General features: G+C 41.7%; 1 protein-coding gene across 1 annotated transcript in view; it reads right to left on the reverse strand.

Annotated features, from left to right (window-relative positions):
* Myo1d (myosin ID) overlaps positions 1-17736 on the reverse strand; it is a 304092-nt gene that overhangs the window by 209680 nt on the left and 76676 nt on the right. Inside the window, exons 2-3 of the mRNA XM_051158110.1 lie at positions 3380-3588; positions 1091-1184 (exon numbers count right to left, since the gene is read on the reverse strand). Coding sequence (XP_051014067.1) covers positions 1091-1184; positions 3380-3588 — 303 coding nt within the window. The remainder of the gene's footprint in view (positions 1-1090; positions 1185-3379; positions 3589-17736) is intronic.

Genomic DNA, 17736 nt, shown 5'->3' on the forward strand with positions numbered 1-17736 from the left:
CCCCCCCCCCCCCGCAGCCCTTCAAACTGCTGCCCATGCTTTACAGAGGCATGTGTGTAGGAACTGCGTGCTCACAAAGGGCACCATAAGAGGACAGAGCCCGATGTGCTGGAGGATGACAGTTAATTTACATAAACCTTATTTGCTATATAGGAGTGAAAGTAATTTAGTCCTCAGCCGGCTATCCTCCCGAGATCCAAAAGAAATTATAAAAATTTGATCAAATGCTCACTCTCAAATTAGACTGCAAAGTGAAAAGCCAGATGTGGGAACGTTCATGTCACATTTTTTAAAAGGCCTCTTTTGCCTGGGTAATCCAGTTACGATGAAATTGCAAACTCCACACGTATCATCAAACCTAAAGTCTTCTCCTTTACATCACCCTTTACAACACCCTGGGCTCTGCCCGTCGAGCTGCCCGTGATGGACAGATGAATTGTGATTCTTCAGTAAACTAATGTTCAACTTCAGAGAGATCTACCAGGAAAGCACCCTTTCCCTCTTGGAAAAGGTTGTACCACATAAGAAAGCCAGTCATGTTGCTTCATTAAAAAACAAGTGATCATCAATTCACTCCTTACATACTATTAAGCAAACTCTGTGTGCCAGGCACTGTACTCATCTTACTGTGAGGCCAGCACAGCACAGTAGGAGACCCTTTCACACATGAACCTTACTTGGACTCCCAGCAATCAGTGGGTTACAGTTGTCAGTGCTGGGAAGGAAGCTGCGGGTCTACCTTCCTGGGCCTGTTTCTCCCAGAGCTCGAGTCTTTAAAACACAGAGCAAGGACCCAGCAGTGGCTTGAACACTAAGACCGTGCAAACCATAAAAGCTCTGCTGCTGAGTTTGGAAACTGGCTGGAACCAAGACACTTTCAACTATTTCAAAGTATTTTAATTTTTTTTTAACTTGATAAAGCTGGAAATTGATATAGTAATAGAAGGAAAAGCAGAAAGACAATACGCAATGTGAGAATCAAAGCAATTTACATATTAAAAATGCTGGCTGGCTGTCAGTACAGGTCTAGCCCAGCCTGCACACTAAGTGAGGCCCAACCCAGCCCACCGTGTCCCTGAGGTGCCCTTACCTCTCTATCTCTGCTCTCTGGCTGGGGTTGGTGATGGCAGCAATATACTGCATGATGTACTTGCTGGCCTCCGTCTTACCGGCTCCACTCTCCCCTGGAGGGAAGAATTGTGCAGGCCTTAACACCAGGTAAGCCAGCAGCAGGCTCATTGCTGACAGCTAGTCATTTAAAATTCTATGTTACTTTCTCCTTTATGCTTCCCCTCCTCCCTCCTTCCTTCCCTCCCTCCCTCCCTCCCTCCCTCCTTCTCTCTCTTCCCCCTCCCCCCTTTCTCATTGAATTATCTTGTCCTGGGGTGCATCTAATAGATATAAACATGTCTTTAAAAATGACAGAAATGGCTGGAGAGATGGCTCAGAGGTTAAGAGCACTGGCTGCTCTTCCAAAGGTCCTGAGTTCAATTCCCAGCACCCACACCTTGGTTCACAAACACCTGTAATAAGATCTGGTGCCCTCTTCTGGTGTCCAGGAAACACATGCAGGCAGAACATTGTATAGAGAATAAATAAAGAAATGTCTCCGAAAACCAAAAAGAAAAAAAAAAAAATACCAGAAATAAAATTATAAGTTACAAATCAATATTTAGTAACTTAGAGTTACTAAATATTTAGCTCCTTAGGGTATAAGTAATCACTCCTAAGTATAGCAGACACAAACTCAAGTGGTGATTCAAACAGTAGCCACAGCTATATACATATGACTTTATTATCTATTTTTAAATTTGTTGGGAATAAAGTAATTAGTCATAAATTTAAAGTCAGGTGTTCCTAGGCCCAGCTACTCTGAAGCCTGAGAAAGATAGTGTGACCACCACAGGAATTTCTGAAAGCAACTCGATCCCATACACACACACACACACACACCATACACACACACACACACACTCACACACACACACACACATACACATATATACACACACACACATACATACAAGAGTCTTAAACCAAAAATTACAGTAATTTTAGTGAAAAAAGAAAAAAACACTAAGCTTGAGACACAATGGCTTCTTGAGGGGAAAGGCATCAGTTTTTTTCAGAGGTGTTGTTTTTAGAGGTAGGTTGACCATGCTGTAGGGAGCATCCCTACACCCACGTGGATAAAGGCAGCACCAATTAGATTCAGGTGGGTTATAAACAAAAAAAGAAGAAATGGAGTTGGGAGGAGGAAGTAGTGATAACAGTTGGAAGGGAGGAAACTGAGGGCAATGACTGATAAAATACATTGACAAACTACTATTAAAAATACACTGTCTATATAAAATTCTCAGAGAATAAAAATATATGTAAAGGACTTTTTATTTTCATTCACAAATTTGTATAACTGGTCAACTTTTTAAATGTTTTAAACTGTTTTGGTTATTTTCTAAAAAGCCACAGTATAGTCCTAGTCTATCAATTCTCTAATTCCAACACTAAGTTATTTAATCTTCTGACCCTTAACATTCTTATCTGGAAAGTAGAAAAATAACTCTGCTACATACCACTTAAAGCTGTTTTGATAACCAAAATAAAATAATGATCATAAAAATATTTTGAAAAGCACAAAACCACTGAAGTAAATGAGAGGTATTATTAGCATCAGCAGAGATTCCCACAGTTTGAGAGGACGTCCTGGGCCAGGGAAAAGACATTTCCCTTGTCCTCGTTTTACAAGGCGAGATGCTGCAAGGGCTGAGTACCACCGTGTGAGGCTAGGCTCCTACTCTGTGCGTGTGGGCTGCAGCTCGCCCTCTCCTCAAAGTTCAGGGCCCAAGCTCAGGAAGCCCATTCCCACCTGGTCTGTACCACAGCACCGGCTTCCAAACACCAGTCTGACTTTGAGTTCACCCTTCACGTTCATTCTGTTAACATCTGAACCATTTTTTGCTATGTTTCATTTGATATTTTTCTGTGTGCTTCAGATAGGAAGAATCATATTCCATGCTGGCTCAGTCTACAAGTGACCAAAAGGCACGTCAAATATAACATACACTCTTTAAACGACGAGGTCTTGTTATGTTGCTTGGGCTGGTCTTGAACTCCTAAGAGTTCAAGCAATTCTCCTGTCTCAGCCTCCAAAACCAAGACTAGAGGATGATCAAACATGGTAGAAATAATTTGGTATTTAGTCTTTATCACTTTTCTGGGCCCTATAAAATCTCTTGGGTTTCTAAGCATAAATAAAAAACAAAAACAAACAAAAAAGGATCTCATTAATTGTGGAATTCTTGAGTAAAAAAAAAAAAAAAAATATATATATATATATAAAATATCTTTTGACCTTGGAACCAGGGCCCCCTCCAAATACCTGATATCATAATACAGGTGTCTTTTGATCGCCTCTTCATAGCCTTGTAAGCAGCATCAGCAATAGCGAAAAGATGAGGCGGCCTCTCATACAGCTCACGACCTTTATACTGCTCAATTGTGTCCCTCCCATAGATGTTCAGAGCCTTGTATGGGTTCACAGAAACGACCACTTCTCCAATGAATGTGTAGATGCGTCCTTTCTCAAATCTGCACAGAAGCAAGGACAAAAGGAAGCTGTGGTTACAAAGATGTGGGGATTCTTTCCTTTTAGTTTATTACCAAACTGGTTCAAATGCTCCAGGAACTGTTCCTGAACTGACAATTCATCAGTTCCTGGTCTACTTTTAAAGACGACGTTACAGCTTAGTGTGGTGGCGGCTTGTGTCTACAATCCCATCTCTTAAGAGACTGAGGCAGAGCAGGGCATGGGGAGGAAGAGGAGGCCAGCCTGATCTACAAAGCGAGTCTAGGACAACCACGGCTAACACAGAAAAACCCTGCCTCGAAAAACGAGAGAGAGAGAGACTGAGGCAGGAGAATTGCTGTGAGTTCCAGGCCAGCTTGAACTACAGAGTGAGACTCTGTCTTAAAAATAAACACACAAACAAAAACCCAAAGACTATGCTTGAGTCAGTAATGGTAGGTTACACTTATACTCAGCTCTAGTAAGTCTGAGGCAGGAGAATTACTGTGAGTTGGGGGGCCAGCCTGGCCTACATAGTGAAACTCAGAAAAAAAACAACTAATAGCTGAGACCGTAACTGATGCCACTTCAGATGCCACTAGTGAAAAAGGCCAGTCGGGTTTAAAAGCCAGACAAGTGGAACCAAACACTTCGAAGGTCATGCATACAAGAGAAGGAAAAAATTGGAGAAACCCTCACAGCTCTAGTCGGGGGGCGGCGGGGGAATAGAAGTTAAATCAGGTCTTAAAACTTACTTCACTGGATTTTCAATTACAAAAAGGCCCGTTCACATTTCTTTCTTCTCCCTCTAAAAGCCTCATTAAATTGTCAGTAAAGAAATAAACACAGTAAAATCCACAACAGAGGAGACATTTCTGATATAAATCATATAGGTTTTGTAGTGGCTGCCTGGAATCCTGTGGTATAGATACAACATGATTTATTCAGTGATCTCCCTTTTTTTTTTTTTTTTTTAATTTCCCTTTTCTCCTGCTACTATGAGCAACACTGCAGAAAACACTGTGGACACACAGCTAGAGATGGCTCAGTGGTTAAGAGTGCCGCCTGCTCTTTCAAAGGTCCTGAGTTCAATTCCCAGCAACCACATGGTGGCTCACAACCATCTGTATTGTCATCTGATGCCCTCTTCTGGCCTGCAGGTGTACATGCAGGCAGAACACTGTATAATAAATAAATAAATAAATAAATAAGGGAAGGTGAACACTTGGGGAGGCAGAGCCAGGTGAATCTCTATGAGTTCGAGGCCAGCCTGGTCTACAAAGCCAGTTCCAGGATGGCCAAGGCTAGACAGAGAAACTCTGCTTCAAAAAAACCCAAAAAGTGGGAAAGACTCTCAGGAATGGGACAAACAACTAAAAGTGTCTATATTTTTAAGGTATATAATACAATCCTATTTTTGTATGGGATCACATTTATGTATGTGTGTCTATCCATATATACATTTAATAAAGGAGCATATGTATGTATGGCAAGATATTATAGAACACTGGCATATCCGTCCTTATATACACACAGCGGGGTGGTATGGAAGGGGGTGAGGAGGCTGCTCAGAAGAAGCCATAGAAGCAAAGTGAAAAATAGCAAAAGCTCCAAGACTGAAATTGTATATAGGGATGATAAATGTGCACAAAAATTTAACATTACAAATTTAGAAAACCCACACATACTATTTAAATAGCAACATATGTGTAAGCATGTACAAGCCAGAGCTTATCTGTTTCTGCCCAAGTGATTGTCACCAATACACTCGACCTGCTGTGAGGGACAGGCAAATACAGTCATCTTTCAGCATCCACTAGAGATTGGTTCCATGAGCCCTCACAAGTGACAAAATCCATGGATGCTTAAATACCTTAAGTAAAATGTCCTAGGTTTGTGAAAAGCCTATGTACATACTCCTCCATACCTTTTTTCTTTTTCTTTTCTTTCTTTCTTTCTTTCTTTCTTTCTTTTTTTTTTTTTTTTTTTTTTTTTGAGACAAGGTTTCTCTGTGTAGCCTTGGCTGTCCTGGACTTGCTTTGTAGACCAGGCTGGCCTCGAACTGGCAGAGATCCACCTGCCTCTGCCTCCAAGTGCTGGGATTAAAAGCGTGTGCCACCATGCCCTGCCACTCCTCCATATCTTAATCTGTAGGCTATAATTATTCTTCACACAATTTATATACTACCTAAATAGCTTTATGTTTTTAATCTGCAGTTGGCTGGATGTGAGGATAGTGCATCTGTGGATATGGAGGGAAAATTGTATCCCACTTCAAGAGCTGAAAGATGCTGGTCCACAGGTGGCTTGTCTCTAAATACCCTGCTGCTTATAACCAACGGACAAGGAGAAATAATTAAGCATTTGGGACTAATAGGCAAATTTTAAAAATTTCCTTTAAGATGAAAAGTTGTCAGTTATCATTAAGAGTGGAAACAAACAAATACAGACAGTGTGAACAATAAATTAAAACCAACACTTTTATCAAATAGTTGGTGTGTATTTTAATAAGAGTTATCAACCAGTTTCCTGTGTACTTTTCTACTGTGGTTTTCCCACAGACAGCAACAGAAGCACTAACTTTGGGGTCCATCACATCTGGGCCTGAGTGCTCACATTACTGATGGCAGTGAGACTTTGTCAAAGTTACTGAACCTCCTTCTGTCTCAGCCTCTCCAGTTGTACAATGGTAATAATTACACCCCTCTATCCCCCTGGCATTGAACAAGCGTTCCCCCTTTCCCAAAATTGGCAATTAATTTTATTCTTCCATTATGCTATGCATAAAACTGATGGGTTATTTGCTTGTTTTGAAAAAGGGTCTCTGGCAGGCCAGGATGGACTACATAGCCAAGGCTGGCCTTCAATTCCTGATATGCCTGCCTCTATTAGAGGAGTGCTGGGATTGTAGGTAGGCATAGATTCTTTACCAAATGTTTTTATTTTTATCAGCACTGCCCCTACTCAATAGCCCCTATCGATGAAGAATGGACTAAAACATCAAAATGTCAATCCTTGTCGCAGCTGTCAGTCAATGGCGGCCCACCAACAAGCTATCTATGTATATAGCTTACATCTAAGGACCCAGAAATGTGGCACTGGAAAGATGGCTCAGTGGTTACGATTGTGTACAGCTCTTGTAAAGAACCACAGTTCAGTTTTCTAGCACCCATGCCAAGCAGCTCACAACCAACTATAACTCTCAACCCATGGGTTCGAATACCCTCCTTTGGCTTCCAAGAACAACTGCATAAACCTTCCCCTTAAGAACAGACACATTCTTTTTAATCCACAAAGAAATAAAAAGTAAGATTCATCACTCAAATCTCTCTTTGGATCTGCAAATACACAACATGGGCTCAGCAGGCATCACCAAGGAGCTGAGAAGGACAGGGTTGTTTGGTTTTCAAAACTGCCCAAATAGGAAAAGATTAAAATGAGCAACAGGCTGCTAGGAAAAAAAAAAGTTACCCCATGAGCTTGATGCTCTGACTTAGTGGTATAGTAACGCACTTTCTCACTGGAGAGTTCTTTTTTTTTTCTTTTTTAAAAATATATTTTATTAATTTATTCATATTACATCTCAGTTGTTATCCTATCCCTTGTGTCCTCCCATTCCTCCCATTTTCCCCTTATTCTCCTCCCCTATGACTGTGACTGAGGGGGATTTCCTCCCCCTGTATATGCTCATAGGGTATCAAGTCTCCTCTTGGTAGCCTGCTGTCCTTCCTCTGAGTGCCACCAGGCCTCCCCATCCAGGCAACGTCTCACTGCAGAGTTCTTACAGCCACAAGTGGGGTAGTCTCTGAAATTCTGTATTAGTTCAAATTAAATAATTGTTTAAATCTCTGAGCATCATATTTTCAAAATATAATCAAAATACATGTAAAGTAGCAGGGTGTGGTGGCTTATACCAACAATCCCTAATCCTGGAAGGCGGAGGCAGGAGATCAAGAAATCAAGGATAGCCTGAGCTCCACAGGGAGACTTCGTCTCAACAAGGTATACAATATATGTCATGTTTATAAGCCATGTTGCTTACAAATCCTAACAGTCAAATTATCTGTTGACTTGAGGCTATTTCGGAGGCTGAACAAAATAGGACATTAAATAAATGCTTCAGCAATTAAAAAAAAAAAAAACAAAAAACGATAGGAAGTTATTTCTGAAACTCTAAACTGGTTTATCAAATGTCTTTCAATTTGGTTAGGCCTCAAAATCACCACTAGATGGCGCCACGATACACTCTAACATCATTTGCAGTTTCAGAAGGCTTTTGCTGCCGGAAGGCGGAGGGAAACAGACAAGGAGTGCTGTAGGGAGGTCCTCTCAGGCCTTCCTTGGGGAGGACCTGCAGCAATTACTCTAGAAGATCAAGAAGAGACACCATGTTCCAAAGGGACAATGGAAGCCTTTCTGTGGCCTCTGTGTGTAAACCTGTCATGACAGACTGTCTATGTATCACAAGGAGTCTAAGAGGGAAAGAGGAAATTAAGAGGAAAGAACAAGAAAGTCCTGTCCTAGTCCAGTCCTAGTCCTAGTCCAGAGACTAGGAAAGACAATAGTAGCAAAGATAATCACCAAAAAACAAAAAGCAAAACAACAACAACAACAGAAACCCTTCCAGTGAGGGACCCTAAAGTCACAGACAAACTCTATGCCCAGGCACACAAGGCCTCTTCACCTGACTCCCAACAACCACCACCACTTCCCTCCACGAGCCCCGTGCTCTCCTGTCCCCTCTCTAGGTCTCTGCCTTCACGATTTTTTCCTGGGCCTCACTGCTTGGAATCCCTTCATCCTGGTCCCTTTGCCGCCCCATATTGGGCACATTCCCCTTTTGGGGGTTAGTCTGGTTAGTGTCCAAATGAGCAGGCTCATGTACCCCAAAAATGTTTGTAACTTTGCCTAAGAACTTATTCCTGTTTGGCCAATAAAAAGCCAACACACCTGGGCAAGGCGAATGGGATGGGTGTGGCTAAGGCGCCTGGGCTTTTGGGAGAGAGCATGGAAGAGAAGAGAGAATGAGCCAGCGAGAGGAGAGAGGAAGAGGGGAAGGAAGGCCATGCCGCAGCTTAGGTGGAGAAGCGCCCGGCTGCGGCTGCGTGCATGGAGTCTTAGACCCAGATAAAGATCATTGGCAAGTGTTTGGGATTATGGATGGGAGGTAGGTCGACAGAAATTATTAGAAGCAGACAGCATGGGGTTGGGGCAGGGAGATGTTGGAAGTAGTTTAGAGGATTAATATCTGCTCTGCCCCAGGTGAAGCAAGGCTATTTTAAAATACAACAGGTGTCTGTGTTTATTGAGTGCTAGCAGGTTAGAAAATACCACTGTAATAATAATTATAGGGCTAATAATAAACATTTATTAGGCTATATTTCTTTCTTTCTTTCTTTCTTTTTTTTTTAGGCTATATTTCTAAATTAACCACAACATTCCCCTTCATTCTTCAAAAGTCTGAGAACCAGTATCGAGTAGAGTCCTACTCAATACTCAATCTTCAACAGCAGTGTTATAATCTTTCCTCACATTTTTTCTTTTTTAGAACTCTCCCAATCATTAAAATAGATTAGTAAGACAGGGTATAGTGTCATATGCCCTGAGTGCTGGGACTAGAATTAGATAGATAGATAGATAGATAGATAGATAGATAGATAGATAGATATAATGTCTTTAAATTAAATTAAAATTAGCTGGGCCTGGCACCCTCCTGTAATTTCAGGTCTTGAGAAGTAGAGGCAGAAGGATCAGGAGTTGCTGGTCATAATGAGTTTGAGGACATCCTGGGTTACATGAAACCGTATGTCAAAAAATAAAATAAAAAAACAAAACCAGTGAACCCCAAATAGCTTAACTGTCACAGTCTTTAAAACTTAAATGAAAAGTATTTATTGAAACGAGATGTTTTCATTGGCGTCTAAATGAAACAAAAGTTGTAAAATGTTTTTAATTAACATGTAGCAATGGAGAAGCTAGTAAAGGCAATGCTGTTGGAAGGACATATTGTACAATAGCCCTGAGCGCTGCAACATTCGGCTGTTAAAAGTCTTCTAGCTCAACTCACTCGCATCACTTGTATGTAGGAGCATCTGTAGCAGTCAGTCAAGATGCAACAGCTCCTTTAGACCAGCCACAGCAGCCCACATACACAGCCTACAGACAAGGCGTGCAGAGGCGTGTGTGCAGAGGAGGAAGGTGGCTGGCTAAACAGAGCAGACAGCCATGTTACTGGGTTCACAGAGCAGGTGATGTGACATGCTAGTCTCTGCAAGCCTGGTGGAGTAAGGGTTAAATCTGATGTGTCTGCACACCAGGAATGAGCAACAAGTTTTATAGTTAGAGACCAATAAGACGCTCAGTGAAGGGTGTGACAACAGAAATTAAGGATAGAGAAATCCCAATTATTTTAAGGGGAAACTTAACAGAACATGAAAACTTCCAAATATAAGAGATAAAAACTTATTCTTTAAACCGAGTATAAGACAAAAAGGAGTTATTTCCATCATGCCCCGCCCCCTCAGCAGCCTTTCTTGACTTTTCACGGATTTACTCTGTAGCTCCAGCTAGCCTAGAACTCACTAGTAACCCAGGCAGGCCTCAACCTGTGGCAACCTCCTGCCACAGCTCTCCTGAGAGCTGCCTGTACAAATGTGAGCCTCTACAGCTGGCTTCAGACTGTATTTCACACGTTCTCTTGAGGTTTCTAAGTCAGAGTCACTCACTAACCACTCACTGGTGTCCTTGCTTGATGTCATCAAGTCCATGGAATCAGTTATAATCAGAAAGAAAATTCTCTGAGTGTGTACTGAATACAAATCTTTATTAGTGGGCATGATTCATTTGTTTTACGCGAAATATACCATTTTCTGAAAGGATGGTGCTTAATCATAACTGATCTGGCGTGCCTTCTTCCCTCTCCAATGCCTTCTCTCCTATAATCAGGTGCCTGAGCAGTGAATTGTGTTAACAAGAACTTGAAGTCCTAGCCATGGCCTGTCCTCACCATGGCCTGTCCTCACCATGGCCTGTCCTCAGCACAGGCACTGTTATGGCTGCCCTCGCTCCTTCTGATCTCTCCTCCACATTCCACCAAGTGTGACCTGAAAATATCCAGTGACTAGCAATGCCTGGTCTTCACTCATTTCAGTGGAAAGCCACACCCATTGAACGTGACACCCAGATAGTGCTCCATGTCACACCAGTACCCAATCAGTGTACGGTCTGTCCTAGAACACATATTCTTTCCCCATCCCAAAGCTCACACCTATTGGTTTCCTTCACGGTGGGTGTGGCAAACAGGTACCAGGGGAACAGAACTCATATCCATGCTGTCCATTGTTTCACCTTCAGCGTGTGAGACAGTCTGTGTGTGTTAGCAAGGAACGGTTAGATATTTAACGAATAAAACCAATAATGAATGGATGGTCTCTCTAGACCATCTCTTTCTTTCGGGAATTGTTATGTACCTGCTTATAGACAAAATTCAGGTTATCAGGTATGATATGAAAAGCCTTAAGTTATCTAGCATTATTTTTTTCCTATTTATATAAAGTTAATCCTAGCTTTTTGGTAGCTATTAGCTTATGCCTTTCAAAAGTGAAGGGTAGGGATAAAACATAACAAAATGCTATCTAATTTTTTTAAAAGATGGGCTATATGTACATGTCCCCCACAGAAAACAATCAGTTACTCTCTTTATGTGAGCAACTCATAGCCAGAAAAAAAATTTAAAAAGGTATCTACTCCAACTCGAATCTGAGACACTGTTTTCACTGCTGCAGAACACTGTTGCAAACAAGTGGAATTGCATAATCAATTAGGGGGCTTGTCCCTGAGGGAGACTAACTCTCCCACTCTCCTCCCACTCCCCTCTTCCCCAGTAGCATGTCTATTCATAGTGTCATTGTCCAGACAGCCATTTCTAGTCTTCCTGGTTTCTGGATCTTACAGTCTTTCCACCAGCTCTTCCAGGACGTTCCCTGAGCTTTAGGGTGGAGGAGTTGCTATGAAATTATAGACACACAAACAACAAAAATAGATTCAGCAGACTATGTGTATATATTTGTGCATCTATCTATCTATCTATCTATCTATCTATCTATCTATCATCTATTTTCTATTATCTATCTATCTTCTATCATCTATCCTCTCTACCTATTATCTATCTATCTATCACAATAGTAAAGAGAGGTTATTAATTTGAGAGGAAGGTGGGGATAGGGAGGGGCTGGGACAGGATTCTCCAGAAGGCAGAATATGCTTTAAATCAGAGTCCAACGTAAGGTACTCTTTCTCTTATAACCAGGATTCACAGACCCAGGAATCAAGGAGTAAAAATGAAAATGGTACCACACACTTGTCACCCCTAGCGACTCACTAGGAACATTTTTGCTTCCTGTTTCTGCAATCTTGTGTTCTACAGGCCTAGAAGTTTTGGTTCCAAAGGGAAGGATTTGTCTGTCAGGAGGCACAACAAATGCTCTATTAAATTGGAAGTCAGCACGTCCGACAATTTGAGCTCCTAATGCCTTTGAGTCAGCTGACTAGGAAAGAATGAACAGGGATAGGTGGAGGTGCCAGTGATGCAGACTAACACAGGGAAACCGGACCGTCTGAAGTGCGGGGCTTCCTGCGCATCTGTAAGTGTTACCATGCCTGTGACTAAACTCAATAAGAAACTACAAGCCAATCCAGTCAGGATGATAAACAGCCCAGACCCTTCATGTGTGAAAAGTAAAGGTCACTTCTCCAGACAAAGAACCAAGACTCACTGAAGTGCTTAATGAGAGTAGAGCAAACGCGGAACGGGCAGAAGAAAGTAGTTATAAATACCAGCTTACGATCATGTGATCAGTGACAGAAATAACAGACATGAATGCTTTTGTCTTATTGTTAATAACACTCTTGTTCACACTTTAAATAAAAATGTGGCCTTCTTCTTTCTATTTCTAATAGAATGCTTCTTTATGAAACACTGATTGAGATTATCTTAGAGGTTAAGTGTTGGTAAACCTGTATCATGATATGTAAGCTAAGAGACTGTAAAAGACTAAAGATTCCTGAAAGGACTGTGCTGCCTAAGCCTTAGGAACCCGGAGAACGCAAGTCAAGTCTTAGACACCAGCCACTGGAGCTGCAAGACTGGCTGTTGTCCTTGCTGGGCTTGACTTTGCTTTGGTGTGACTGCTCATTGCTAGGGCCTTGTCTTTTCTCTTTTGGAATAAAAATCTCTATTTGACCATAATACATTGAACAGATGCTACTTGGTTTTAATATTTATATGAACTTACAGTTAAGAGACTTTCAACTTTTATGGTAACTCTCAAGAACCTATGAGGGTGACCCTTAGCTAAGGCTCTTAGCAATAGGAGATACAGAGCCTAAATGGCCATGTCCTGTAAGCAGGCAAGACTTCCAATGAAGGGATTGAGACACCAACCCAGCCATAAAACCTCTACCCTACAATTTGTTCTGCCTACAGGTTTTGCTGGGGTACAGGTGGTGCAGAAATTGTAGGGGCAGCCAACCAATGACTGGTCCAGCTTGAGACCCACGCCATGAGAAGGAGCTCACAGGGCCAGGCCCCAGAGGCTGGATAGCACAGAGACCTAGGACAGAAAATGATTCCTGACGATATTCTGTTATACTCATAGACTGCTGGCTAGCCCAACTGTCATCAGAGAGGCTTCACCTAGCAACTGATGGAAACACATGTGGAGACCCACCACCAAACATTAAGAAGAGCTTAGGGAATCCTGCAGAAGAAGGGAGGAAGGATTTTAGGAGCCAGAGAGGCCAAGGAAACACACACACACACACACACACACACACACACACACACACACACACAATCAACTAACCTGGGATCATAGAGGCTCACAGAGACTAAACTGACAACCAGGGAGCCTGCATAAAACTGACCTAAGCCACGTGCATATATGTTACAGTTGTGTATTCTTGTGGGACCACTAACAGTGGGAGCAGACGCTCTCTCGGATTCCTATTTCTACTTTAGGGACCCTTTCTGCTTACTGGGTTGTCTTGCCCAGCCTAAATATGAAGGGAGGTGCCTCATCCTGCGATTTGATATGCCATGGTTGATTGATATTCATGGGAGATCTGCCCCTTTCTGAAGAGAAATGGAGGATGACTGTATAGGAGTTGGTATGTGTGGAGGACTGAGAGGAGAGGGGGAGGGGAAACTGTGAGTGGGTGATGAGGATGTAAAAGAGGGAGGGAGAGAGGGGAGAGAGAGAGAGAGAGAGAGAGAGAGAGAGAGAGAGAGAGAGAGAGAGAGAGAGAGAGAAGGAAGAAGGAAAGAAAGAAAAAGTTTATATTTAAAAAGAGAGAGACTTGTAACTTTAAAAACATTGGAATTTTTAAAGATTTGGGGAATTTTTAAAGTGGATTATATTTGAATTATGAAATAAACATAAGATACAGAGAGAAAACAAGTAGGTCTGAACTGAAACTGGGAGGACCACGGACTATGGAGCAGAGAGAGGAGGGGAGAGGAGGTAACAGCATGCACCTGCATTTCCTAACTGTCCATACACGGTACCAACAAGGAATAACACCCAGATGTAGGTGTGCAAATACCATTCTTACCTAATAGGATCCAAGGCTCCATGGAAATGAGCTGAAGTCTTCACAGACTAAAAGAACCACAAGATTAGCCCTGAGTATCTTGTAGAACCAAATAGAAAAGTGCTCAAAGACCGACAGTGTAAGTGGACCCGCTTCCTGGGACCACCTGAGAAACCGGCATGAAAAGAAATGATGCCAGTGACAGATTTTAATTCACTGAACACAGTAAACACCAGACAAGACAGAAGGAGTTTCTCCTTATGGGACAATGTCAGGGCATGCACATAGAAGGGACAATGTAAGACTGTTATCCGTGGATGCTGAAACCAGTAGGTACAATATGACAAGGGACAGGGTATTTACATAGCCTCAGAGCACCTCTTCACAAACTACATCTTAATTACAAAGGGAACGCTAATTTTATAGCAGAAGAAGTTTATGAACACTTAAGTCGTTAAAAATTAGAATCACCAACACTAGAGCAAAATGGTATATGCTTGTGATAGTTAACTTCATAGCAACTTGTGACTGGGCCACAGGGTGCCCAAAGGCTTAACTAAAATGGCACTTTGGGTATGTCTATGTGGGTGTTTCCAAGTGAAATCAACCTTCTAATTAGTGGGCTCCTTAAAGCATTTTCCCTCCCCAGCCTTTTGAGGACTTGAAGAGAATAAAACACTGTTCAAAATAACAGTAAAACCAGTTTTTCCCTTGTCTGTGTCTGAGCTGGGATACCAGATTTCTGCCTTTGGGTTTAGACTGGACTTGGTCCTCAGCCCTTCAGACTTGGGCTGAAAACTGTGCCACTGTGTTTCCTAGGTCTCCTGTCTGCTGCCTGCAGACCACAGACTTCCAAGCCTCTAACTGCACAAGTCACTGTGAGGATACCTTATGGTGAATCTCTCTCAATCTCCATTTCTCTCATAGCTTTCACATCTGATTGGTTCTCTTTCACCAGAGAACCCAGGTTAATCCGTATTTTGGGAAATGAGCAATTCTGGAGAAAATTTTAAAATGTGAGAGTTTTTGAAACTGTTGCAAAGTTTCTAGAACAGGTCCTCTAATCTGATTGAAGGCTCTGCTTCGAATAGTAGAGACAGTTCATAGTCTATTGAGGTGATGCAATAGGCAAAACAGTGCCATTGCATGCTCTGTGACAGCCATTTCTAAGAAGCAAGCAGCGGGGAGCCTCCGTGTGCAACATCCCTGAACATTTCTAAAAATCCAGAAGACATGCCATATGTCGCTGGGCAAGGCAGCCAGCGAGAGGAAAAGAGTGAGCACAGGGATCTCAGCTGGGCTGAAGAGCAGCACACATGGCCTGAAGGAGACGACCACTGAGTAGCTCCAGTGCTGACACTCAGAGGTCAGCAGCGCCTCCTGCTAAGACTCAGGGAGGAAGATACAGCACTGAGAGAGCAGCAGCCCCAGAACAGGACCTGGACCTCAGCCAGAGCAACGAGGACTGAAACCAGAAGACATCTCCAAAATAACTAACTGCAAAGGGCCTGCTCAAGAAAAGAGAGCAAGGCTGGGTAGCACTCCAGATGGCAGGGCCTGAAGGAGATGTGACACATAAACGCACGGCACACTCCTAGTTTGAATCAAGAGTAAAGGGGAAATAGCATTTAGGACATTACTGTAACAACGGATAACATATGAACATCAACTAAGAGTTAGACACTGAATTGTGACAAAATTACATTTCCTGATTTTGATTACCGCACTGTGGTGAAGAGAACATTCTTGTTTTTAGAAAAGTCTTGAATTGTTCAGTGGATCATGATGTCTCCAATATACTCAACAGGAATATATATATATATACTATATATATTATATATAAAAAGAAGCTTAGAAATTGAGTAAAATAAAAAAAACTGGAGAGGAATAAAAGGTATTTGTTTTTATACTATTCTTTCCATATATCTGAAGTTCAATGATGAAAATTAAAAATCTAAATTCCAAGCCTCTTTATACAGTAAGTTTAAATATCTATTAATGTATAGCTGTTACAAGGTAATATAAACTAGTAAAAGACTCAAGTGATACAATAGACTGACAGTGGAAAGTATTTCAAAATTCTCACATCTTTCCTACAACTTTGCTTCTCGGAGGTAGCCACTGCTGCAGCTTTCCCGTGAACCCCTCTGGAATAGTTTATGCACATACAAATGTGTATATGAAGGTCTTAAGGCATTATCAATGTGTGTGCAGATGTATGATCTGTGTGGGTGAAGGCAAGCCACAGCACACACGTCATCAGTTCTTTCCTGCTACCTGTCCATAGGTCCTGAGGGCTGAACTCGGGTGCCAGGCTTGAGTTACAGTCTCCAAATGCTTTTATCTGTTGAACCAGATCACTGCTTGGTAATATTTTTGGGGTTGTTGGTTGTCGTTGTTGTTTTTAACATAAATACTTTTTTTTCCCTAATTAAAACATTGATCTTGTCAAAGTCTCATATAAGCAGATAGGTAGAAGTCCCATTTTAAAGGACCAAACAGTACTGAGTTTATCCCACTGGATATTCGCATTGTTACGCATTACTTGTCACTGTGCACAAAGCAAATGTAAACATGTGGTGTGTATCTTCCTTGGGGCATATATGCTTGTGTGCCTGTAAAAGACACTTCTACAATGAAAACTGCTCGTTTAAATGCTACTTGCAGGGGTTGGAGAGATGGCTTGCTGTTCTTGCAAAGGACATGGATTTAGTCCCCAGCACTCACTCACATGTTGGCTCACAACTGTTTGTAACTCCAGTTCCAGGTGATCGGATGCCTTCTTCTGACCTCCATGGGCACTGGACATTGTGCATGGTATATATATATATATATATGTATATATATATATATATTCATGCAGGCAAAATGTTCATGCACATAAAACAAAATAAATGCAACTAAAAAATTTTTGTTGTCAAATTCTTCTCCAATGAGATAATATAATTTATAATTATATTTACAATATGTGACAGTTTCTGGTCTGGGTATGAGCATTTTAACCACTGATCCTAGATTATTTTGAAAGGAGAGCCTAGACTGTCAAGCTCTATTTCCAAAGTACACAAAACTCTGACCCCTTTGTTTGCCTGTTCATGCAGAGTTCTCTGGGGTGACTGGAAATTTTAGTGAGGTTCAGATCACCTTCCCAGTTCTTCCATGAGTACATTTTCTAAAGGCAAAAGCATCTTTTTTTTTTTTTCTACTTCCTTTGTCAAAGTTATGGTTTCCATGCAACAGAGTTACTTAGTTTATCCACTTTGTGGGACTATGGGTGATGACTACGTGTTGGAAAGAGAACGGGTTTTCAGTCACACAGCCCTGGGGCCCTGGGCTTGAATCCTAATTACTGACTGTGTACATTCATAGATATCTGAGTGGTCAGTAAGTGCTCAGGAGCCCAGCACTCAAAGCAGAGAGAAAACTAAGACCTATGTTACATTGTTGTATACTTTGTGTAGGCTGACAATGCCACATAGTAAGCACAATAATTGGGTTTTGAAATTAGTTATTTTTAAAACCACTCTTTTGTTCCCACTCTCCCTTCCACACATCCTCAATTGCATAGTTTCAGAAATTAT

The sequence above is a fragment of the Acomys russatus genome, chromosome 16, assembly GCF_903995435.1.
Source record: "Acomys russatus chromosome 16, mAcoRus1.1, whole genome shotgun sequence".
NCBI classification, from domain to species: domain Eukaryota; kingdom Metazoa; phylum Chordata; class Mammalia; order Rodentia; family Muridae; genus Acomys; species Acomys russatus.